The sequence below is a fragment of the Natrix helvetica genome, assembly GCF_964273705.1.
Source record: "Natrix helvetica genome assembly, chromosome: 3".
Taxonomy (NCBI): domain Eukaryota; kingdom Metazoa; phylum Chordata; class Lepidosauria; order Squamata; family Natricidae; genus Natrix; species Natrix helvetica.
The window spans coordinates 163,782,474-163,807,900 of NC_138549.1; the positions used below are offsets into that span (position 1 = coordinate 163,782,474).

General features: G+C 36.7%; 1 protein-coding gene across 1 annotated transcript in view; it reads right to left on the bottom strand.

The window, feature by feature from the left end:
* Window positions 1-4,837: 4,837 nt before the first annotated feature.
* SYCP2 (synaptonemal complex protein 2) overlaps window positions 4,838-25,427 on the bottom strand; it is a 62,787-nt gene continuing 42,197 nt past the window's right edge. Inside the window, exons 31-46 of the mRNA XM_081949185.1 lie at window positions 24,582-24,803; window positions 24,037-24,043; window positions 22,962-23,026; window positions 19,619-19,783; window positions 17,824-18,028; window positions 16,345-16,586; window positions 15,346-15,525; window positions 13,137-13,227; window positions 12,495-12,638; window positions 11,690-11,820; window positions 9,535-9,629; window positions 9,355-9,454; window positions 8,550-8,608; window positions 7,630-7,708; window positions 5,891-5,947; window positions 4,838-5,775 (exon numbers count right to left, since the gene is read on the bottom strand). Coding sequence (XP_081805311.1) covers window positions 5,704-5,775; window positions 5,891-5,947; window positions 7,630-7,708; window positions 8,550-8,608; window positions 9,355-9,454; window positions 9,535-9,629; window positions 11,690-11,820; window positions 12,495-12,638; window positions 13,137-13,227; window positions 15,346-15,525; window positions 16,345-16,586; window positions 17,824-18,028; window positions 19,619-19,783; window positions 22,962-23,026; window positions 24,037-24,043; window positions 24,582-24,803 — 1,914 coding nt within the window. The 3' untranslated portion in view covers window positions 4,838-5,703. The remainder of the gene's footprint in view (window positions 5,776-5,890; window positions 5,948-7,629; window positions 7,709-8,549; window positions 8,609-9,354; window positions 9,455-9,534; window positions 9,630-11,689; window positions 11,821-12,494; window positions 12,639-13,136; window positions 13,228-15,345; window positions 15,526-16,344; window positions 16,587-17,823; window positions 18,029-19,618; window positions 19,784-22,961; window positions 23,027-24,036; window positions 24,044-24,581; window positions 24,804-25,427) is intronic.

The following is a 25,427-nucleotide window of genomic DNA, read 5'->3' on the forward strand; positions in this document are numbered from 1 at the left end:
ACCTAGCACCGTATGACCATACATACAGCAGTATTTCCAAATCTCAGGGGGTCTCCAAAAGGACTGACTTCAATTCCCTGAGTTTTACAACATGCTATTATGGTTAATATTATCAGTATTAAGTCTATGCAACAGAAAAGTCCACATTTGAGAAAGTTGCTCTAGAACAGGGGTGTCAAACTCTTATTTCATTGAGGGCCACATCAGGGCTGTGTTTTACTTCGGGGGCCGGGGTGGGCATGGCCAGCTCAACATCACTCGTATCGGGAGTACCTGTGAGGGCTCGATACCAGCAAAAATTGGCTCCCAAACTCCATTTTTGGCTGCAATTGCTTACTGCAACCCTCTGCCAGCAAAAGCAGAGCTCAGGAGGGTATCCCGCGGCCCTCATGAGCTCCGTTTTTGGCTGTAACAGCCTCCTGCAGCCCGCAGCCTACCTGAGCTCTGTTTTTGCTGGTAGAGGCACTGCAGGTCGGTCCTTCGCTGTTTCAAGGCTAGCTCCGCGGGCCAGATATAAGCACCCCTACTCTAGAATGATCTGATTTGGATTTAATGTTTACGTTGGCCACCCTATACATGTCTAGAAACGTAATTTCTCTAGTGTTGCAGTCACATTTCTTATTCCACTGTGAGGAATTGAAAAAGTAGACTTAACTGCTAATTGCAGCAATCTAACCCCATAATATAAAAATAATATGTTTATGGCACACATTATTGCACAAAGGGGATCTCTCTGTGTAGTTATTTTTCAAGCTCCAATCTGCTTTGATCACGTCAATCACCTTTAGCAGAATGAAGATATAAGGAAAGACCTGGATTTAGAGCAACCTAGAACTAAGGAGAAATTTCCTGACAATGAGAACAATTAGTGGAACAGCTTGCCTCCAGAAGTTGTAAATGCTCCACCACTGGAGGTTTATAAGAAGAGATTGGACAACCATTTGCCTGAAATTGTATAGGGTCTCCTGCTTGGGGTGGGAATAGAAGACCTCCAAGGTCTCTTTCAATTCTATTATTCTGTTGGTCTCCCACCTGCTGTGTCAGGGATGCACACATGAACTCTATGTATAAAGCATCAGAAGCTGGAGGTGAGGCTTTTGGTGGATGTGTGCATTGCCATGTATAGATTGTTGTATGACTAAGAGATGTGCACAACAGCTTTTCATATTAGTCCCTTAAATAAGAAAAGAAAATGCATGCAGTCTCATCTTCTATCCATTGAAGTTCTTTCTAACAAATTGAGTTGGTTTGAATCAAAATTTAGGAGGACCACCTAGTGGGAATAAAAATTACTGCAGAGTTTTCAAAGTAAATTGCATTCAACTCAGCTCCACTGGATGAAATCCCAGAAAGCCTAATTGCAGGTTTGCCATTAGGGTGTAAAATGATTAAAGAATTTTGAGTTGAATGAGCATCTTCCTTTAAAAATATGATTCATCCGTTAAGGTTAAGCGTTCAATAAAAAATACTGCTCATTGTTGGAAAAAAAGAGGAAATGTTTAATGTTTTAGTTTCTTAATTTGGTAATTCAGAATACCTTAGTTCTCATTGCTGCCACAAAACCTTAGCTCTCAATTCTGTCCGTCCAATTACATTGTCAGAAAAAATGGTTATCTTGATTTATCTTTTGAACCTCAAGTTGTTTAATCTTTTGATCATCCCTAAAGGTAAAGGTTCCCCTCACACATGTGCTAGTTGTTCTCAACTCTAGGGGGTGGTGCTCATCTCTGTTTCAAAGCCAAAGAGCCAGCGCTGTCTGAAGACGTCTCTGTGGTCATGTGGCCGGCATGACTAAATGCCAAAAGCACACAGAATGCTGTTACCTTCCCACAAAAGGTGATTCCTATATTTCTACTTGCATTTTTACATGCTTTCGAACTGCTAGGTTGGCAGAAACTGGGACAAGTAACGGGAGCTCACTCCGTTATGCAGCGCTAGGGATTCAAACCGCTGAACTGCCAACCTTTCTGATTGACAAACTCAGTGTCTTAGCCACTGAGCCACCACATCCTGCATTTTCTATACCATGGTTCGGTATATGATTATATTATCCCATCCCTATTAGATCCCTCATCCCTATTAGATTATAAATTGCATAGAAACAATTCTACAGCAGTTTTCTAGATTTGGGGAAATAAAACCACAACAGCAGAGAGGCAGATTTAATATATGTGTCAGTTTCAATTGTTAATGCAGTAGCTATGGGACCACCTGATTTAGCATGCAAAACACAGAGAATAACCTCAGGGTTACCTAGTTTAGGTATTAAAATGTCTGCAAGGAAACAACCAAGCTGAGCACCAAGGACTCCTTACAAAATATTGCATTGCTATCTTCTAAACGGCAGCAGACTTCTCTAGTTTGCAAACAGATTCTCAAGCTAGTAGGAACCATCCATTTTTTTGCTACAGGATTCTTCTATTAATCTTTGAGCATACAAGAATGGAGCCTCCCCCCCCCCCCCCAAATCCCCCTATTTCTATCTACATAAATAGGGTTGGGTTCAAACTTAGTTGCACTTGGAATCAATAAAGCAGAAATGGCTTTCTTTTCACATGGATTTCAATGGAAGATAATTGCAAGTAAGATAGGTTGGACCCAATGCAGAGTACCCAGAAAACCACAATCTGACAAGATGAAAAATGGATAGCTCCAGAGAATATTGAACACATTGGCCACTGATAATGCCTATTCCATAAAGGGCAAGAGTCAGAATACAGAATCAACAATAATCTGATAGGCCTAGCATGATCCAAGGATTGAAGCCTGAGGGGGCTGCTACCTGGGGGGAAAAATCCCTAATATGGTAATTTTGTCTTGGTAAATCAGCAAGGGGAACTTGATACCCTAAAATGTTTACTTGTTCATTCATTTTTCAAATTTTAACCCTAATATATTTATTTATTTATGACATTTATTTGCCGGCTATCTCACGATTCAGGCAACTCTGAGGGGCTATAAAAAAGTAAAATTAGAAATAAGCCCCAGAAGACAGTGTCATCAAAAGGAACAAAAAACATCCCTCTTCCTCTACCCACAGACATAGGAAGTAGACAAAAGGCCTCTCAGTTACCCCAACACAAGATCTGGGTTTGTTTTTCATTCCCTTTCAAAGTTTGTCCAGGTGAGCAACATGCAAATTTTCATAGGAGTGCTGTTAAAAGGGAGTAAGAGCTACAACAGGGAAGACTCACCTCCTGAGTCCTGCTAGATGACATTGCTCAATTGATGGAACCAGGGGCAAGCCAACTCTGATACACCTGATAGGGCAGGCAGAACCGGACAGAGACAACCCTTATCCTAGGGCAGGGATGGCTAACCTTTTCGTCACTGCATGCCGAAAGCGCCCCCTCCCTTAATGCAATGCCCATGTGACCCCCCTCCCTGCCCCACCCTCCAAGCATGTGCACATGAGCCCCCTACTCCCCCTTCCCCCCACCCATGCGCAGCAGACCCAAAAACCAGCTGGCTGGTGGGAAGCGTGCGCACATGCGTGGTGGAGCTGAGCTGGGCAATGGTTTGCGTGCCGGTTCGCCATCACGGTGCTAAGGCTTATGAAATGTAAGGATTAAAGGTGACAAGCGGCAGCTTGAATTGCACCTGGAAGGCAACCGATAAATTAATGCAATTAATGCATGGGTGTTACTTTGGGATGAGCTATAACTTCCAAGTGTTTTTTTAAAGAGAACCCCCAGGTAGAGTACATTTCACTAGTGTCCATCCATGTGATGACCAATACCTACATGACTGCATGAAGAGAAAGGTACAACTGGCATACGACATGGACTTACTTATATGAAGGTTTTCCTAATCACAGCTTCTACCAGCTGTTCAAGCAGCAACTGTGCGCAAGGGAGACTACCCACATTATGCACCAGGCTTGAACAGGGCAGTGGAGGATGTTCAGAACGATGAGGTTCACACACACACCGCCACTCAACCTTGCTAGGGTTTTCTTTGAGCTTGTTTCTCCCATCCAATCTCTGCACTCATTGACTTGCAGTCAGCTCAGGAAGGTACCATGATTGAAAAGAAATGAAGAACATCCAGGGTGCTTGCACTTTCGCTATCCAGACATTGCCACAGGCCATCAACAAGAATAATCAGTGCCATCTCCACACTATGCCCCAGTCTGAAAACCCCATACCTCAAACCAATGGTTTGTGTCGATAGAAACTCCTAAATTATAGTTATATAAATGTAATTCAGCAATATCTGGAGAGTATAATAAACTGTATTTATAAAAAAAGTGGCAAATTGGGTCATTATTTCACCTATTTTACCTATTTGCTGCTAGGCTTAAAAATTGTCTATATTTTCAGTGTTTATCTAAAGAAAAATTATTAGACCTTTGTTACACTGTTAATATACCATTCAAATGGGAATTATATTGTAAGCAAATCATTAATTTTAAGATATTGTATTTTCTCCCTGAAACCTGATTTAGTAGGTTTTTTTTAAGGGGGAAAAGTGGAAGAACATGTGCTTCAATGAACTCGATATACTTCATGGTTATACTTATAACCATGAAAATGTGACTTTCTATGAAAATACAATATGTAGAAAATTTATGTCTGCAAAATTACATTAGTATTTACATTAGAAGGAAGCATTTAAGCCATCATTTCACTACCTACTAAGAGTGGTACATTAAATGTATCCCGAAATATAGATTTCTTTATATAAAGCTATATAACGTTCTGCCTCAAATGACAGAGGAAAATTACCACCAATTTTTCTTCATCAATCTTTTGTTAAAAAAAAAAATTTAATCTTCTAAAATACAATTTTCTATAATTTTAAAAATACACTTACAATATAGCTGAAGAATAGTTACAATTTTAGACCAGCAATTTCAGTTAAAACTATTATTGCAGAGAACTTGGATAAAACCTTCATAAAACCTTTAAATTTATTTTTTTAATCTCTTAATATTTATAATTATTATATACTTAGTATACTGCTATTTTTAATGGTAAAATTATGAAAATATTCAATGTATCTGATGAACCTGCATATTGAATTTAGATTTACTCTATTAAAGAAATTTAGTAAAATCAGTAAGTCAACACCCAACAAATGTATTCATTATATGATAAGTTTTATCCAGTAATTTCTCAAGGACAATAGTCCTGAGAAAAACAGATCAAATTATCTCCTTCCTATTAGGTATTTCTGAGATTTTAAAAGACCAACCTCAGAAACTGCAAAAGAAGACATGGTCTGGCTGGACACTGTGCAGGATAAAAGGAACATTAAAACATCTGAAAGATTTAATGGACATTGGTCCCACGTTATGTCCCAAACATAATGGCAAAAAAATAGCTTACTTTATAAGTTACTGATCAGGAAACTGAATTTCTCAGAATTCACAAAATTGCATTTTAGATTGCCTTTGTAAATTAGATTCAAGTCATCTAAAGTTATTTATGACTAAGCTCTATGAATATGAGTTGTAGTTAGGTGGCCATTGTATATTTGGAATATCTCCAATATTGCTTTTATAGTGGCATTAAAAAAAACATTAACAAAATCCTTATCTTGAATGAGTTACAATAACAATTGAATTTTTTTCATGAAAATTGTTTCCTCTTTATAATTATGTCTAACCAATAATGTCCCAGAGGTAAATTTACTGTTCACATTAAAATGCAGTATAAATATATACACTTTCATTTTTTCGCATTTACATTCTAAATTATGTTACAACTTTCTATCTTCTGCCATAAAGAGTGATCGCAATCCTTTGCGAACATTAAGCAATTCTTCTTCATGCTGTGATAAAAAAATAAACATAATTTATTTTTAAAAATAATTTCCCAAAACCTGTTTAGTTAGATAATGAATACAGAATTGAATGTTTATGTAATGAAAAGATAACAATATTTACCATTTCCTTAAGAAATTTATCTTGAATCCCATTAATATCTTCTTTCAAAAAATGTACCTAAAATGCATCCAAAATAATTATTTACTTCGAAGCAAACTTGAATCTATAATTGATAGCAAGAGTAAGTCAATGGCTTTACAATGTTTCGAACACACAATCCTCCCAACACACAGTCATTTCAGAATTCTGTGTTGGTATTACACAACTTCTAGGCTGCAACTTTATCACTACTCTATAGCAGAGTTTCAAGAATCATAAGCACTTTTTTTAAAGGTTCAAAGTTAGCCCTCTTCTTTCATTTCCTTTTTAGTTCCCAAATCCACATTTTCTATGTTTCCAAAACTTCAAACAGAAGCCTTTGAGGGAGATGGGTGGTTCAGAAATGTGATAAACAAAAAAACCTCAAACAAATGAAAGTGGTAATATGCCTTGTAAGCAATCCCTATATTTTTCAATAATTATTCTGACTTTGCTTGTAAGACTAAACTACTAATTATCTTGTCCACTGCTTGGGGGAAAAACTGAGAAGTTATAGACATATAAATCATACACCCATATAAATTCCTCCAGGGCAGACATTTTACTACAATTCTGCATTGGGAGTGATTCAGAGACCTGAAAAGATCGTAGCAGAACTATTTACTGATAGTCAAAGCTGATTCAAAGAAACTATGGGAAATGCACAGAGAAACAGCACTTAGCGCACACTGTGATTAGGAAATTATGCTCACAGATGCCAACAATATGCTTGCTGAATCATATTCCACCTGTGGGACTACCCTAAACACTATATATAATTAAGCACAAAGAGGTGAGTACCACTAGTTATGAGGCAGAAAAACAGAAAAGGGTTCACTTTTTATGCTCCAGAATATTGAAGTAAGGAAGGGAGGGAGGGAGAGGCTGCATTGACTCATTCTTTCATAAGCAAAGTTTAATATTTATACTAGGTTAGCAACATAAACACTAATAATTGGTACAAGCAGTAGAACATTCACACCATATTATCTTTTTTGGATAGTAGCTATTTCAATTTGCAGATTTTTTTTGTATATTGAAAGTAGGTGTTAGAAACAGTGTGTTTAGAAGAGAAGTGTATTTTAAATGTACTTTGGACCAGCATACAAAATCTTGCTTATTCAAGTTAATTTCCTCCTTGTTTTATCAATGAAACCCTAAGTACTTTATTTTGTGCTAGCTAATAATAACGACTTTCCTGCTCTGATCCCAATTAGATCATTCTTTCCCTCTTTTGCCATAACCCAGGTCTGTTAAACTCCCGGGCCAAGGGCTGGATGCATCATACGCTGGCCACACCCATGCCCATACCCATTTAGCAAGGGGGGGGAACTCCTCATACGCCATGCGATATCACCATGACGACATGAGTTTAATACCCCTGCCTTAACCAGTTGTCTGCTACATATTTTACAAAGTAGATAATATATAACCCTCCCTTGCTGATATGTACCTGATTTATTCTGAAGACAGGAAGAGGGGGGAAAAAGAAAAAGGCTATTCATCTTTCCCCCCAAAATCAGCCCATTTTGGGTAGATTTGCTATGGCTGACCTTTCTTGCTACTCCCTATTTCTACAAGAACTGATTGGGAAAAGAACTTTACTATGTAAATATACAGAGGTGATTACTAAATTTTTGCTGATTTTGTTCATTCTGATTTCTGAACTGAACTGAACTGAATTGCGATCACCTCAGCCAGCCACAAGGAGAAATACATACCTGAGATAGAAATATATTTTCCTCTTGATCAGCAGTATAGTAAATGTTCTTCTCAAATGAAGTTCTAAGATTCTGAAGTCTAAGAAGGCATAGATCAAAGCAATATTTGAGTTATTTGCTTTGACATAGAGAAAAATATTCATAATTAAAAATACTTGTTTCCATTTAATTATACTTAAACTTATAGTCACAAGAATGCAGCCCTCTGGATGAAGGCCAGCTGCTTTAGCAACCTGTTATTACTGTGAGCAAAATAAATGCTGAGAGGAACGGGAGCATATCAGCAAAATAGAAACCTGGAAGGAATATATGTTAATCAAATAGACACATAGAGGTCTTGAGGGATCGCAATAAACTTTATCAACATTTACATGGCAACCTACTGACATGTTTTTTTCTAAGACTTTCTTGAAGATAATAACTTTTCTTTCTTGAAGAGAAGAACAGTAGAAAGTGGAGAGTAACTTGAGGATTGTATGAATGCTTCATCACTTATTACTTATACATCATTTTCTCTCAAAATTATTTGGAGGAGAATATAAACATTTGAAGATAATACTTAAGCACTATGGATTATATTATCCAAATAGCCAGTTAACAGTTGTCATTGCACTTTATGGCAGCAAATTCCATACATGATTTGTTTTGGTTTATTTATATTGTGAATCAATGTCAACAAGTGAGCTGAACTTCTAGGATTAATATAGAAAAAAAAATCAAATAAAAAAGATAGCTACTGGGACTACCATGGCAGGTTTATGCCATAATTTATCAACTTTGATTTTCAGACATTATTATTACATTTTAAGCCTCCTAAGGAATGTAAATTAATGGCTTTTAAAAGTATAATTATAACAACTATAATTACACTGATAACAGAATGTCTTTGTTGTACTATAACAAAAAGAAAATATACTAACCTCTGCTGCTCATTCTTGTTGTAAGTGCTAAACGTTTCAGAATGCTTCTTTGAAAAAATCTAAAAATAGCCAATGTGAAATACAAATTTGAATTTCATTAGTCTTTGATCATAAACCAAAAGATAACTTTACTGCAAGCTGTAACTTTTACCAACTGTGAAGATTTCATGCTCTATTTTAATCACTTTCTTAAAAGAATTTCTACTTAGGCCCATACATTTTCAGATAGCATAATGAAGTCAACATGGACTGCCATTTTTATTGATCAGCTTGGACTTGTAAAAATGTGCAGTGAAGTAAGAGATATAGTGAATCATGATCATATTCAATCTCAAAGCATGATGTCATTCTTTTTTTTTAAAAAAAAAAAAACTGATTCCAGTCTTGGAAATTTTAATCCAGATATTCATACTGAGGCTTCTGATTTTCACCAAATAAAAAATGGGCCAGTGTTGATAGCATTGACCTTTTCTTAAAAAAAAAGAAAAGAAAATAGTACTAGCAGTACAAGTTAGTACTGCTGCTGGAAAGTATTTTGTCTATTTAGAAGAGGGTCAGTTCCAAACAATGGTTTGGTGAAACAAAAGTACGGAGCAATTTACTACTGCTGGAATGATTTAGTACAATTAGTTGCAAAATTTTGTTTGATAGTCTGTGACATCAAAGCTAGCCTTAGAAGATGGCTACTATGTTTTCTTTTTTGTGTACCAATTCAAAGAATATATTTCCATTTAATATTTTAAAGACATTAATGAAAATATAATGTTCAAGTAATTTAATATTTTTATAAAGGAAAATAACATACTGAAAAATCTTTTTCGATATTTCTCAATATTTGTGAATCTCTTTCAAAACTTTCAAGCTCTTTCAGGAGGCAGGAATGAAGATTTTCCAGCTGTCTGGATCTAGAAAAATATAAGCAAAAGTTAAATATACAACGTATATAATAACAACATGAAACTCTGGGAATTCATTTTATACAAACCTGTGCTTATGTAATTCTCTTCCCATTGTGTTCATATGCTGGTGAGTTGTTTTCAGTGACTGTTTTGCAAAACAGTCAATTTTATTTGATCGGCACTAAAAATACAAAGGCTACATGATTATTCCTCTCAAATTGAACTGGATTGAAATAAAAAAAATGTTTTTTACAATTATGAAATCAAATCATGTCCATGTAAGCTAAAAGTCGCAACTCATCAATCATCCTGAAATATTTTTTTCAGGATATACCATATATTTGCCTGAAATGGGTTTCTTGCCTAAGCAGGGGGCTGGACTTGAAGACCTCCAAGGTCCCTTCCAACTCTGTTATTTCTATTCTATTCTATTCTATTTGTGTGTGTGTGTAGTGTACACACACACACACATATTCTCCACAAAATTCTCCACAAACACAATATCAAGACAGCCTTCAACACTGACCAAAAAATAGCCAACATCTTAAGAAACCCCAAAGACAAAATCCAGCTAGAAAACCAAGGAGTCTACGAAATACCATGCAAAATCTGACCTGCAACATACATAGGACAAACGAACAAGAGAATAAATGCATGCATCGCAGAATACAAGAACGCAGTAAGAAAAAAAGAAAAAAACTTCTTCCCTTTTCCAGCACATTAAAGCTACAGGAAATGAAATTAATTTTGAAGGAACCAGGTTAATCTCCAAAACTGAACACTTCAACAAGAGAATAATTATGGAAGCTATCGAAATAGAGAAACACCCCCACAACATGAATAAACGTGACAATACCTCCCGCCTACCAGACATCTGGAAACCAGCCCTAGTAAACAAACGAGCCCTACCCACCACCCAGGCTGTTACAACACAAAACAATAACGGACACACAGCTAGCACCAATCTACCAATCATGATACAACTACACAACCAATCATTCCACTTACTAAAACAAAGCCAGCACTCCACACACATCCCACCAAGATTTATAGAAAGATGGCAGCTCCGGCCACGCTTTAAGCCGAAAACACAACAAATCTACGAAAACACATACACACACACACGTATGTGTGTGTGTGTGTGTGTGTGTGTGTGTGTTTTCGTAGATTTTCACGGGTGTAGATATGCTGATCTTGTTGTATTCGGGTCTTTTCCCGTGTAAGATTGAGATTGCTTGGCAACGTTTCGGCGAGGTCTCACTCGTCATCTGGCTGGTGTTTTCGGCTTAAAGTATGATCGGACCTGCCGTCTTTCTATAAATCTTGGTGGGGTGTGTGGAGTGCTGGCTTTGTTTCAGTAAGTGGATTGATTGGTTGTGTGGTTGTATCATGATTGATAGATTGGTGCTGGATGTGTGTCCATTGTTGTTTTGTGTTGTAACGGCCTGGGTGATTTTCAAGGGTGTAGGTATGCTTGTCTTATTGTATTCGGGTCTTTTCCCGTGTAAGATTGAGATTGTCTTGGCAACGTTTCAGCGAGGTCTCACCCACAATCTTCAGGCTGGATTTAAAACACAGCCTGAAGATGGCGTGTGAGACCTCACTTAAATGTTGCCAAGACAATCTCAATCTTACACAGAAAAAGACCCGAATATAACAAGACCAGCATATCTATCATCTATCTATCTATCTATCTATCTATCTATCTATCTATCTATCTATCTATCTATCTATCTATCTATCATCTATCTATCTATCATCTATCATCTATCTATCTATCTATCATCTATCTATCTATCATCTATCTATCTATCTATCTATCTATCTATCTATCTATCTATCTATCTAATCTATCTGTGTGTGTGTGTGTGTGTGTGTGTGTTGTATTTGTGCTGATAAATAAATAAAGGGAGACTAGTATAGATCTATTTCAAGCTATTTAGCTCTCATCAGCTAGCCATACCCTTATGTGTGTGTGTGTGTGTGTTGCATTTGTGTTGATAAATAAATAAAGGGAGACAGCACAAATGCAACATAAATGTAACAAAGGCAACATAAAAAAGATGGTTTTCTGCCTGGATGGTCTGGAGTGAGCCGAAAGACAGAAAAGGGAAGCAGTGTGCTTGTTACACAGACACATATGCATGCACAAATATATATGTTCATCACTACCCACATATTTGAGACAGAGACATTATACTAAATATATACCTTCAAGAAAAGAAAGAAAGATATATTCACCTGTATTTTCCTAACAAATTCCTTATGAAGCGTCTGACAAATAATCTCTACATTTGAACAATCTGTATCCCAGCTTTCCCCATCAAAAAGAGATGTCTCATTGTTAGAAAAAGTAGATAAGCTTTCAGACACTGAAAAAGAATATTTTAAGATTTAGATGTTGTTTACTCAACTGAATTATCCTTTTAGTATTAATGTGCCCTACAAGTCTTAACACACCTTCTTCAAAGAATATTCCCTTAATAATCAATGGCTTAAGCAATTTTCTCATAAGAGTTGGGAGGAAATGGACAGAAAAGCAGGTCATCATTGCCTCTTTGGACCATTTTAGCAGGTTACCAGAGGGCTTTATTCTCTGAACAGAAAAATAATTATAGCTTTGTATAAAGAGAGTAAATACTAATATACAGAAGTCATACTATTTTTGAACTGCAGGTTGACAAAAATAAATTCATGTAAAACCATTACTGATTATTCCCTTATTCAAAGTAATTTCCTGCTATTATTTTTATTTTGAGACAACAGATAAGAAAATAAAATTTTCTATTAAACGGAAAAAATAATCCTTTATGGGATATCTGCAAACAAAAAAATCACCCCCCCCCCAACCCTCAAGTAGTCTGAAGATTGTTGACTCTAGCAAATCTAAAATGAAATCAGAGGAGCTTGTAGTCTGGTAGCATGGTCTTCTCAAATTGAAAAGTAACAGAAAGTGACATAAATTAACAGGTTTATTATATGCCTTATGTCTTCTGTCATTTCTTACTTCAATGATTTCTACAGCTCAATTTAAGCATCAGCTCACCTCTATAAGTGCTATCATCTGCTTTGAATAACTTTCTAGGGAGAAACTTTATTTTCCTTTCCTCCCTCCTCATTTCTTCTTCATCCGAATAATTTTCTGTATCTTCCGGATACAGTCGTTTGAAATTAGGATGTAGTGTAGGTCCTTTAATAAGGTTATATTTAAACACGTTATAAGCAACAGAATAGTGCTGTTATGCACAGTTCAGACATCCTGAAGAGGATGTCTCCAAATAATGTGCAAACCTGCCAGGAAAACTGCCACTGAATTTTTTCTTATCTTCTTAAGTAATGAAAAATCCACTAATAACTATAAGTGGCAATACAAAAAGAGGTATTTGGGAAGGGAGGTGAATGGGCCATATTTTGACAAGAAAGAGTACCCATGGATAATGCTGTAATTAGCAATAACGAGTTAAAGAAAATTGGGGTGGGGAGAACTTCTATTTTATTCATTTATTTACTAGTCAGATTTATACAATGTCCAGTTCACTTTCTAAATGACTGGCCAGTTTACAATTTTAGTAAGAGAGACTTTATTTTAAAATAACTAGCCTGCACATGGCCCAAAATGTAGAGATTTTCATTCTCTTTATATTAAATTGTGGAATATCTGTATTTATAATTATTTATGAAACCATACCAGATTCATGTACATTGGTAAGATATTCTTCCTGCTGTAATTCTTCTCTACTTCTGCAGGGTGTGGTTAATTGAGATGGAGGTAAAGAAGCCTAAAAAGAAAGATATATTAATTAACCTAAACATTTGTAAGAGGATCAGTTTGTAAATTGGTCTAATGCAAATTGAAGCCTTTCTTTTAAAACAATATTAATAAAGGCATATAAAAAGTATTATCAAAAAGAACAGGACTAACTTAATATTAATTTTCTGGAGTGCTGTTAACAAAGAAATACAGTTCAATTAAAGTTTAAACAATGTATTATTAATAGTAGAAACATGGATATGTTATTTCTAATATATTTTTAAAGAAATCTGCTATGAAATTCTAGCTTATGTATAACCAGGGCTTACATTATTGAGTTATGGTCTGTGATTCCAGAAAAGATATAAGAAATTTAAAGGTGATAAACCTCCTGAAGATGGTACAAAATTATTAAATCACAAATATCAGGTATATACTGTACCTCCATCTCAGAGGTGATATTCAGCAGGTCCTGACCAATTCTGGAGAACCGGTGGTGGAAATTTTGAGTAGTTCGGAGAACTGGTAAATACCACCTCTGTGGCCCCGCCCCCATCTATTCTCTGCCTCCCAACTGATCTGGAGGAATTGGGATTTTGCAGTAACCTTCCCCTGGGGTGGGGAGGGAATGGAGATTTTACCATATCCTTCCCCTGCCACGCCTACCAAGCCACACCCGCAGAACCAGTAATAACATTTTTTGAATCCCACCACTGCTCCATCTATAGTAATCAGTTCAGTGATTACTGAAGGAGACTTCAGGAAAAACCCCAAAGTACCTCTAGGATTCTCTAGGAAAAATGTAACCTTGCTTAAAATTGAATTATATCTCCAACTCCAGAGGTGGGTTCCAACCAGTTCGGCCAAATTGGTAGTGGTATGCCGGCCTGGGTCGCAGAACTGGCAGCAATCCAGCCTGGCCACGGCCCTGAACAGGGTTCCCGGTCATCACCATCTTTTTTTCTAGTTCAGCATGTGCGCATAGCAATTTCCATTGAACTGTGCATGTGCGAAGCACGTGCACAAGAGAACTGACAGTAACATGGCTGAAATCCAGCCCTGCCCAACACCCAGATCATTCCAGGGTTTAAGTGTCCACCTGTTCGCCTTCAACCATCCAATAGTTCTTTCTAGATATCAAATTTCTAAATTTCTCTGGGATATGGTGAAGGAAAACAAATACAGCAGTTCATCATGTCCTTACTAATATCACTGCAGCCCAAACCTACAAATCTGAAAGGCTAAAAACTATGAAATTTTGAAATACAGAGAGGAAGCACATTCTGCAGAGCCAAAAGGCAGGTTGCTAAGCTCCAGCAATTGCCGTATCTAATTCTTATTCCATTCTTTATTTTATCAAACAATTCTGTTCTTCCTGAACTCATTGCTTCTCGCTTAGTGCTATACTGATGAAGTTGGCATATCTGAAGCATTTCTTTTGCAAAAATATTTGTAGCAAAATGAACCCATTATACAATCTTGATTGTTATTCCTGAACAAATGTTCTGATTCCCAGCATGCAGTGCTTGATTAATTGTGTCTGCCCTATACTACTGAAAATATCTTGATCATTGGATATGGACACATGTATATTTTCACACAAGGGTGAATATGGACATAGAAATTTGGTAATATCTGCTGAAAATTCCTTCTATAAAGTACAGAAATCAAGGGAATGAGCACTGTTAAATGGATATCTGAGACATGGCATTAGTACTATTACCCTGCACATCAAAGTGGGGTTCCAAGAATATCCATACCTTGAAAAAAAACTCATCTGAAAGAGACTTTTTTCTCTTTCATAATTTAGATTCTTCTTATATACATCTGTATATGTCAATAAGATTTTATTCTAAACTGGGTTCTTAATAATTTGACATTTGTAAAAATATGTTTTTACATTTCAAAGATAAAGAGCAAATCATTCTTTTTATGTAAAATGAAGCAATATATAAAAGGCAGGTAGGATGCTTTTTTTTAAAATAAAAGAGCAATTCTGGATTGGTTTATTCCATTAGTTAGAAAGGTAATAAACTATTAAACTAGAAACACATTTAAACTGAACTTAAGTTAGTAGTAACAGCAGAATTATATTAGATAAAACCAATTTTCAAAAAAAGTCAAGATTATCTTGACAATATTATACCTCTCTTCCACTGTTCATGATATTTTCAGATATATCTTCCATTTCTGTATGAGGTGATTTATTTAAAAGGCCCCTTGTAATGCTCACTACTTCATCAGCATCACAGATTTTGTCCTCAGAGATTTCAGAATTTTTATAATTGATAAATGTTTTTTTTCTATTGAAGGGGCTAATGTTGGACTACAATAAAAACATAGTTAATAGTAGTGAGTACACAAACATACAAATTTTAAAAAATTCTCCAATTTAAGAAACAACAGAAATGTTTAAGGTTACAATCGTACCCATTATTTTCAGCATATACAGTCTTACTGAAAGATTACAATGCAAACCTGAAATTCTAAATACATTGATTCTGCAATTAAGTTTATGATTATTTTGTAAGAACTTCTTAGAAATATGAACTCCCAGTATGATTAATTGCACATTGCAATTCCAATATTCTTAATAATTAACTAAATATCACCATCCAAATTATCTATGAAGAATAGAAACAGAAATGAAAACAAAGACTCTTCTACATTGCATCTAAATTCATTTAAACTTTAGCAAAGATAAAAAGTAATCTCTGTGCCTTTATTCTCAATTCCAAGGGAAATTCAGATGACTTCTGTACTCTCTTCTTTAAAAAATTAGTTGAAAACTTTCACATTTACTTGACATTTGTAGAATAACAGCTGTTCCAGGATTAGAGTGGGGTATACCCCTCATTACTTGAAAAAAGTTTTTATTTAAATAAACTTTTAATAATTCTATTTATTCTTTATAAACATTGTTCAGTTTATTGAGTTGGTTTTTATATAAAGGTATTTTGTTATTCTTCTCTTTATTTATGTGGTTTATATACCACCTCAATTTGGCCAAATACTAGGAGGACTCCTCTGGGCCATTATGGGTTTATAAGTGCAGAAATTTACAAGTTTTAAATTAATATACAATATTGAAAAGCAAACTCATGGAGTGGAAAACACATTTTAAAATAGTTTGTAAATATTTTACCAAAGAAAGTGGACTTATCACAGGTGAGAGATCTTCAGTTTCAAATACAAGTTTTCTTTCCTTTTCAGGAAGATCCTTCAATAGTTCACTCTCTGAATTTATTTTTTCCCTAGTAAAATCTTCTTTAATATTCTCTAAGGATTTCTCCTTTTCAGGTGTTAATTCTTCAAGATAGGATGATACGGATGACCTTCTCACTGATATGTTCTCTTCAGTAGATTCTTCTGTATGTTTCTCATAACCTCAATAAATTCCATAAACAGATTTCAAAACATTGGCTATATGATGTTGCAAGATTAAATCAACCGCAACAATGTGAGAGCCGCAGATGTGTATTCTCCTCTCTGGCACAGCCCAGATCAGAAGCTTCTGCTTTAGAAGTGTCATTAACCCCCCCCCCCTTTTTTGTGTGTGTTAAAAATAGATTGTTTCATGAACTGAAGGTTGAAATAGATAATTAAACCAGAAGAAACTGATTGGATCCATTTCTAACCCAATGCCTTTTTAAAAATTTAAGATGTATCACAATCCAGCTTTAAAAATCATACCAAGTTACATAAATCATGCCAAGTTACAACTAATCTAAAACAGAAGTGCAAATTTATGCTGGAAAGGGAACAAACAGACATAAACACAAGTTGCTGTATTCCCTGAAATGCTAAACTATGAGCCATTCAAATGAGGAAACAACATCTGAAAAATAAAACTATAAAGTTGCCTTGTATTGTACAGTACATTAGTCCCTGAAGCTCAGTACTCTGAAAACAAAAAGCTTTCCTACTTCTCAATACATTTTTCATGAGAAATGCTGTGCTGCTGAGCATTAGTCCTCTACAATACATTACAGTATTTTTAGGAACTAATTCCCACAGTTTTTTGTTATGTGCTATGATATATCTGATAAAATACAATAAAACTCCCTTTTTACAACTCTGTAATCCCTTAATTCGGGGTAGAGTTGAGGTGACTGGATGGAGCTGAGAATTTACTGCCCAGATGCCCTTCCTGGTGCCTATGCAGAGTTCACAGGTTTTCTTATGCCTGCACTTGGGGATCGCATTTAAAAAAGAAAGGAAAAGAGTGTGATTTGCATTAAAAAAAGAATGCTGTTTTAGTTTATAGTTTTGGGTCAGGCCTGTTGGATGTCAATATACAGTATGTACAGATAATATAAGTAGTGGTTATCTATAGCTTTGTGGTTAATTGTAAATATATCTGATCGCATGAGCCGGCTCTTCCCTGCAGCTACAAACATTGCCAACTAGAGTAATAAGGCATATTTATAGCTAATCGTAAGTCAAGATGTCTGAACATAGTGCTGTAAAAATATTATAGCAAAATCGCTGGAGCTTATTGAACTGACCTGATATACTTTATAGTTATCAAAAAATTGTTAACTGGTGAAAAAACTCAAGTACATAAATTTAAGTTAAGACTATCCTACTATAGTTAAACATAACAACAAAACATAAATCTTACATCTCATTATCTCAGAGAAAGGTGGACTCCCAGTTGAAGGAGACAATGGTAATTCCATTTGTTTTTTTATCATGTCCTCTTTTGCTTTAGTAGATCTTTTGGGCTGATTTATCAATTTTCCTCTGACTGTCTCACTGGCAATTGTATGTTGTTGTATCTTGGATTGATTAATAGCTCTAGATTTTGCTATGATTTTATGTTCTGGCTAGAGATACAAAAATCTATCAGACACAGTTTCACTGCACACTAATTAAACTGTGCATTTGAGAAAGAAGCAAAATAGTACTTTATATGTTATTTTTTTAAAAAAATCTAGTTTCTCTTAAACAAAATGGAAGCTCAAAGTGGAAATGTGAGACAATAGTCTACTGTGCTAAAACCATCCATTTCCCATCCATTTTTTCTTTGGCTTACTTTCCGCCTTGGGTGCTTACAAGTCTTGTGTTTTCATTAGTCTTTTAAGTACTAAAATTACTCATAAGCATTTCTAGGCCTATCTTACCCAGTAAGATACTTTTTTCTTCAAATCATTACTTGTGATTTGTTTCTCCGGTGTGCACATGTGCACCAGCCAGCTTGTCTTCGTGGGTGCCGGAGTGGCAGAAAACAGCCTGAAAACGGCCAAAAAAATTGCCAAAAAATGATCAATAAACAGGTGTGCACAAAGACTAGCTGGCTGGCACGCATGCAGGAAACCCAAAGACCAGATAGCTGGCGTGCGCATGCGCACCAGCCAGCTGGTCTTTGGGTTTTTGGTGCTCCAGCGCGCGTGCATTCCACTTTGGGCACTTGGTGCCAAAAAGGTTCACCATCCCTGACCTAGCACTAATTAGGACTAGCACTGATGTTACTGAGTTTGGGTAATGAAACATTTGCAAGAAAACAAGCAAGCTCAGAGAACATCAAGGGCCTCTGACTTATGACCTGGTTGTGAAGTTCTGATAGTTGCTCCCCTTTGCAGTCACATGACCACATTTTGGGTGCTCGACAACCAGCCTGCTTTTACAGCCATGTGCAGCATCCTGTCATCTGACCATGATTGAAAACTGGTGCTTATTTCCGTTTTTTGGGGGTTGTTTTTTGTTTTGTTTTTTTGCAAAAATGCCTCATAGCAAACAATGGTTTTGCTTAATGAGTGTGGTGTTTGCTATAATGACTGTGAATTCACTTAATGACCCTGGTGATTTGTTTAAGGGCTGCTGCAAAAAAAAGCAGTAAAATTGGGTTGGCCACATGATGACTTGCTTTACGAGCATTATGACTTATGACCATAAAGAGCAAATCATAGGTCAAGGACTACCTGCTCTACAGAAATCCTTGAAGTGATGGATTTTGCACTTAATTGGTGGATTTCTTTCCCCTCATTACAGGAATTGAAAACAGCCCACACCATCTTATGATTACAAGTGTCCTCCCAGGAAATCACAAAATTGCTCCTTTTAATAGTTAAGGACAGAGAATGCCCTGCATTTCCCAAGAATTATGCTGCTTAAATTGAATTCATATAAAGGTTTTGGGTCTTGATAACATTTTAAATAACATTGTAATTGAACTTATTAAAACCAGCTGAGATAATGGTTTTGTAAAACCTTATAGTATTTTAAAAACTATTTAAAATTTATGAAAAACTTTTTTTCTTTGAATCACAGCATTTTCTGTTATTCCTCTTAGTTAAATATTATTCCATTCTTTTGAAAATCAAATTCTAGGTAAAACAGAAGCAAGAATGATTCCCTAAAATACAAATTCCAGGAACGTATACTTTTAGTAAAGGTACAAAAATTGCAAAGCTTACATGTTCATTTGAAGTGCTCTTCTTATTCAAATATTCAGAAAATTCCTCTTCACTCTCTGTCCCTGAACTTGAGAGTTCTTTGTAACATTTTTTGGCTAGAGCTGCTTTTCTGAGTTTTTTTGATCTAGTCAGTACTGTTCTTTCCCCATCACCGTTATCATTCTGCTTTTTAGAAATAGATACTTAAAAAATACTTTGCACACTGTGTTAATATTAAAGAGATTTTTTAAAATTGTTCAGCATGTCTCATAGCTATTTACAATATAAAATTCAGTAGAGAGTTTGACTTCAGAGACTGTATGTTAGCCATCCCTGTTTAGTGACATAACACTGTTATTTATTATATCTCAACTAGACAAGCTGGCAGGAGGAGAATAGGAACACCTGTAGAGGATGGTGGTTCAGAAAAGGCCAAGTTAAGTCCATTGAATGATCACAGCTTGTTGGGAAATTTCAATGTCTTAATTCACCACAAGACAAACTGGTCAAAAATGGATTGTCAATTAGGTACAGGTAGTCCTCAACTTACAACAATTCATTTAGGGACTGTTCGAAGTTACAACAGCACCAAAAAAGGTGACTTATGACTGTTTTCACACTTACAACCGTTGCAGCATCTCCATGGTCATATTCAGACACTTGGCAACTAACTCATATTTATGACAGTGTCCTAGGGCAGTGGTGGGCAACCTTTTTTTTCAACTGAGCCAAATCTCGCCAAAACCACAATTGAAATTTATTTTGAGAGCCACATTTTTAAAACCGAAAATACATAGGATGGTACACTGTTTTTAGTTTCAATAAACTCTGGCATTTGAAGCACACAAGTCTTAAAGCTGTCAAGTTACAAGATTCTTGCATCCCTAACCCTTTAGGAAAAAAACCCCAAGGGGTCTTCAAACCTGACAGCTTGAAGACTTGTGGACTTCAACTCCCAGAATTCTGAGAATTGAAGTCCACCAAGGGCATCAATCATATTAGCCCAGGGATCTGCAAAATTGGCTCTTAAGACTGGTGGACTTCAACTCCCAGAATTCTGAGAATTGAAGTCCACCAGTCTTAAAACAGCCAACTTTGCAGACCTCTGTATTAGCCCAAAGCCTGGCGCTGGGCGGGCCTTGCTCCCCCATTGGTGGAGCCCCAAGAAGCGAGGAGCAAGCACAGTAGTCACAAAATAAATGTGTCCTAATCCACAAATAATTCCACGCACTTTGCAGACTCCTTTGACAGAGCTCTATAGAATTATCCCAGATCTTTATTAGCACCAAAATTAATTACTACTTTCTTAAGACCACCTACTGAGTCCCGGAGCTGATAGCAGATAAGAGGAAGAATAATAGAAGAAACTAGAAGAAATCTGGTTTAGCCACAGAGCTTGATGGATCACAAGGATGCTTCTTCGTCCTTCTTGAGGAGTTCCCAAAGGAAAATAGAAATGAGCAAAGGCTATTAGCTATAAACCTGTCACGGTTGGGCTTATTTTTCCTCTCCTGATGGAGCTTCGGCTAACCTTCTCACCTCCAAACTGGCAAGCTGATACCAGGATCCCCAGCCTTGTCTCTGTTGGTAGGAAAGATGCAACTGACCGTCCCATTTGGATGGGTGTAACATAGGTCGGGGCAGCCTGGCTATAGTGATGGGTAGTGGGACTCGGCACATCTATAGCAAAGCTTTCCTCTGCTCCAGTTCAGGGTACTTTCTCTCTCCTTCACCCACCTTGCAAGGTTGTGGTAAAGATGAAATGTGGTGGGAGCGGGAGGGCAACTGTGCACTCTGTCTAAGCTAAAATGTCTATGGAGAGTCAGTCATCCAGGTCAGAGATGCAGCTCTAAAGAAGCTTCTAGCACCAGAAGCAAAACGTCTTTAAAAAAATCCAGAAAGTCCAGTTGCCTCTTGAAAAAGCACCATGAGCTGGATGACTGAGAATCTCCATAGGCACCCGGTGTAAAGTTTGGAGAAGGAAAGGCAGCTTTGCCGCGGACTCCCAAGCCACATCCGCCTGCGGCTAAAACTTTCCCACGTGGAAAGGCGGGAAGCTGACGGAAGGCCGAAGCAGTCCCCTGCTTCCTCGGAGGGCAACTTACCATCCAGTCTAAAAACATCTCCGGGTAGCCATTGGGTTCTTCGGCCAAGAGTTCTTGGGAGCCGAGCGCCTCCTCGAGACTCCGGACCGACCTCAGGCTGCCCGAGAGAAGCAAGGCCAGCGCTAGCAAAAGGCGGGAAGCGTCCATGGTGGAGGCCCCGCTCCTCTTGCCTCCCTGCTCCCCACCCGACCTGCTTCCCCTTCTCCTGGCAGCGCCTTTATATCTCCTGCCATCCCAGACGCGGGGCGGGATTGATGACAGGGGTGGCAGCAGCCCATGCGGTGCGGGGCCCTGCGGCAGCTTCCCCGTGACGAGCGGAGTGGGACCGCGACGGTCCCTGACAAGAGGCGAGCGCCGGTTGCCGTCTGGGGGCCGCTTGCGCGTTTATTGCGAGGATAAATCCAGCAGAATGGCTCTTTTCGGCCCTGGTGGGACGCCTCGGCTAATTGCTTGTTTACCACGCTGTGTGGTTTGCGCCAGGGAAATCGAGGCCGGCGATTGGGAAGCTGATACACACACACACACACACACACACACACACACACATCGTCTCCTGCAGCGGGCTTGGATTCCGTTTCTTTTTCTGCCTCCTCGCTTCTCGTCCCCGCCCGACTTCAGGATCCTCCCTAATCATTGTGGATCGAAAAGAAAAAAGGGAAAGGGGCGCTTGTTTTGAAGTGCCCGAGAGGAGGGAGGGGAGCGGGCGCCCGGCACACAGAAAAGCCACATTAAAATGTGTAAAGAGCCACATGTGGCTTGCGAGCCGCGGCTTGCTGACCACTGTCCTAGGGTCATATCTTTTGCACCCTTCTAACACACAAAGTCAATGGAAAAGCCTGATTCACTTAGCACCTGTATTACTAACCTAACAACTGCAGTGATTTGCTTAAGAACTGGAACAAGAAAGATAGTAAAACTCACTTAACAAATGTTTCGCTTAACAACAGAAATTTGGGGCCCAATTGAGGTTGGAAGTCGAGGACTAACTGTATAACCTCATAAGAAATATAATCATCCCTACCACCTTAATACAATAGGCTTCAAAATGTTAATTTACCACATTAGAAAACAAAAGACAATCCATCAAGACAAGAATAGCAGAGTAGAAAGATTGAACAAAAACTCTAAGATTGACTTATTTCATTCCAATCTGCTGAGCAGATTGAACAGTCTATCTTAAAAAAACAATCTGATCATTTAACTTTCTGTGTGAAAAAAAAGTTCCAATGCTTGTAAACAAGAACAATTGAAAGAGTTACCTTATTATTTCTGCTTTTTGGTGGTGGAGATATTTCCCTCATCCCTGGTGATATCGATAATTTATCTGAAAATTCAAAATTAATGACCAAACAAGCCCAAGATTAATTATATCCTACTACAAGGATCAAAACAATTATCATTCAATTTTCACTGCTTCTGATCATCGCAATAAAGAAATTACCAAGGCATTTTAAATAGAGTTTAGAATTACACAATCAATCCACAATTATACAAAGATGGTTGAAGAATAATGGGTGTAACTGGAAGGCCACTAGCGTAAGAGATTACTGTTATTTATTGCCTATATTTAGTCTTTTTTTAAGCTGTGGTGGCTTCCTAGAGCTGCTGCTGAAAGATATAAATTGAAAGAATTAATAAACAAGTAAATAAAAGTAAATAAAATAAAATAAAAATAGATCGGAAGGATCACTTCTACCCAATTATAACTACTCATATTTTCTTATTTAAAATAAATGAAAGCTCAATGAGGGGAGGGGGGTTGCTTGATTTTATTTGAATGTGTGTTCTTCCTGTGGCAAAAAGGAGGCCAGGCATTTTTGGTGGCTGTGATTGGAGGAGAAAGCTGGAAGCTGCAAAAAGTTGCTCAAGGCCTACATGCAATCTTGGAACGTCCAATTTCTCTAACTGTGCCTTCAGGACAAGCACCGGAGCTAGAGAAAATATTTTATATATATATGTGAAATATTTACCATGTTTCTCAATGACATCGAAGTAGTTATTGGTTGGTAAATAAAATAGCAAGATGCAAAAATCAAGTGACATGTAAAAATACACTTAAGATAAAATGTTTTAATGTTTTTTTATTGGAATGTAGTCCGCTAGAATGTAATTTAGGTATGCAAAGTGTGCTCTACTCAGAAGCAAAGTGTAGCCTCAGTATAAGAGTAGGGATGTTTTGGGACATATACAGTACATACGTACATATCTCTAGTTCTGTGCATTTGCAAGAGTAAGAACAAAAAGCAAAGCAGAAAAAGTTCGCAAAAGGATTAGGAATTATAGAAGATTCTTTTTAAAATGCAATTTGAAAAATAAGCCATATTTTAAAAGTACTTTTATGCTTTTAGGGAAAAGGAAGCATGTATTCTGATCAGAAATGACAAGAAGAAATAGAATATCCAATTCCAGAAATGAATCAGAGCTGCTTTATGCACAATAAACTGAAAATCTGACAACAACAAAAAACCTTGTGTTTGTATGTATGTATAATACTAATAAATAATTTAATTTATTAATAATTTAATCCTCCTTGTGAATATCACTAAATTTAGCAGATTTTACTTTTGAGTATGTATTTAGCAGGCAAATATAAAGCTGTTCTATTTCGTTTAAATCCAACAATTTCTAGGTCTATTTTTTATTAAAAATCCAACCAGACATGGATAATTGCAAGAAGATAACAGTGTTTGACCTATACCAAAAGCTAATATTATCAATTGTGTATGAGTGTGTTGTATAAGGATGAACATTAGTTGGATTGTATTCTGCCTAGCAAATCTCCTGCTTGGAAACTTGAGGGAGCGTTTCCTACCAAGATTCTAGAATTCATTTAAATACCAATATATGAATTGGCCCCAAGAGAACCGCATTTTAATTACAGAAAAATAATCTGATTTATAGGCTTTGTAATAAATAAACATCTTGCCTGGTTCCAGAGTTTTGAACTTCCTTGGTTTTCTGGCTCTGCCGTAATTTACGAGCTGAGGTTTGGGCTTTCTATTTGATTCCCTTAACCAGCTAATATCAGTGTTGGTATCATCACCTCTATATTCGGTGTCTGTGTCACTAAAAAGATGCTTGTAGTTTCTATTTGTCCTGCCCTATGGAACAAAAATAATAATTTTCTTTGAAAAATAAGTATTTGTTTTATTTTAAAATAACTTTTATTCTTTTTTAGAACTGCAAAACACTTGTTCTGATCAGATATGGCCAAAAAACAAAATACCAGGCCATTTTATCTACCAGTATATTTTAGAAGCAATTACTGATTAATTGAATGATCTGTTAAAATATTATAACCTATCCCATATCATGCATATAAATGAAAATCTAGATCTTAATCTGCTAACAAATTCAAGCTGATGCATTGTCTCAAATGTCAAAGATACAAGTTCTTCAAAGACTTAAATTTTCATTAGCATATTCTACTTGGAATCTGTAAAAACCAGTATTAAATTTATGTAAATTAATTATAATTGAGATCTTACTAAACACAATTCTATTAATCTAATTAACTGTATGATTTGTCTAGTTACTATCAAGGAGATTTAACACAGCACAGATTTAACATCCCTGATATATAGTATTTTAAATGAAAGCAAGTAAGATTCAACTGAATAAAAAATTTAAAAGGCAGTAAAAAAAACCTCAAGATTTTATTTTGCAGTTTCACGTTGTAAAATTGTGGTATTTCCTCTCCTCATGCCACCTTCTCTTCATCTTGC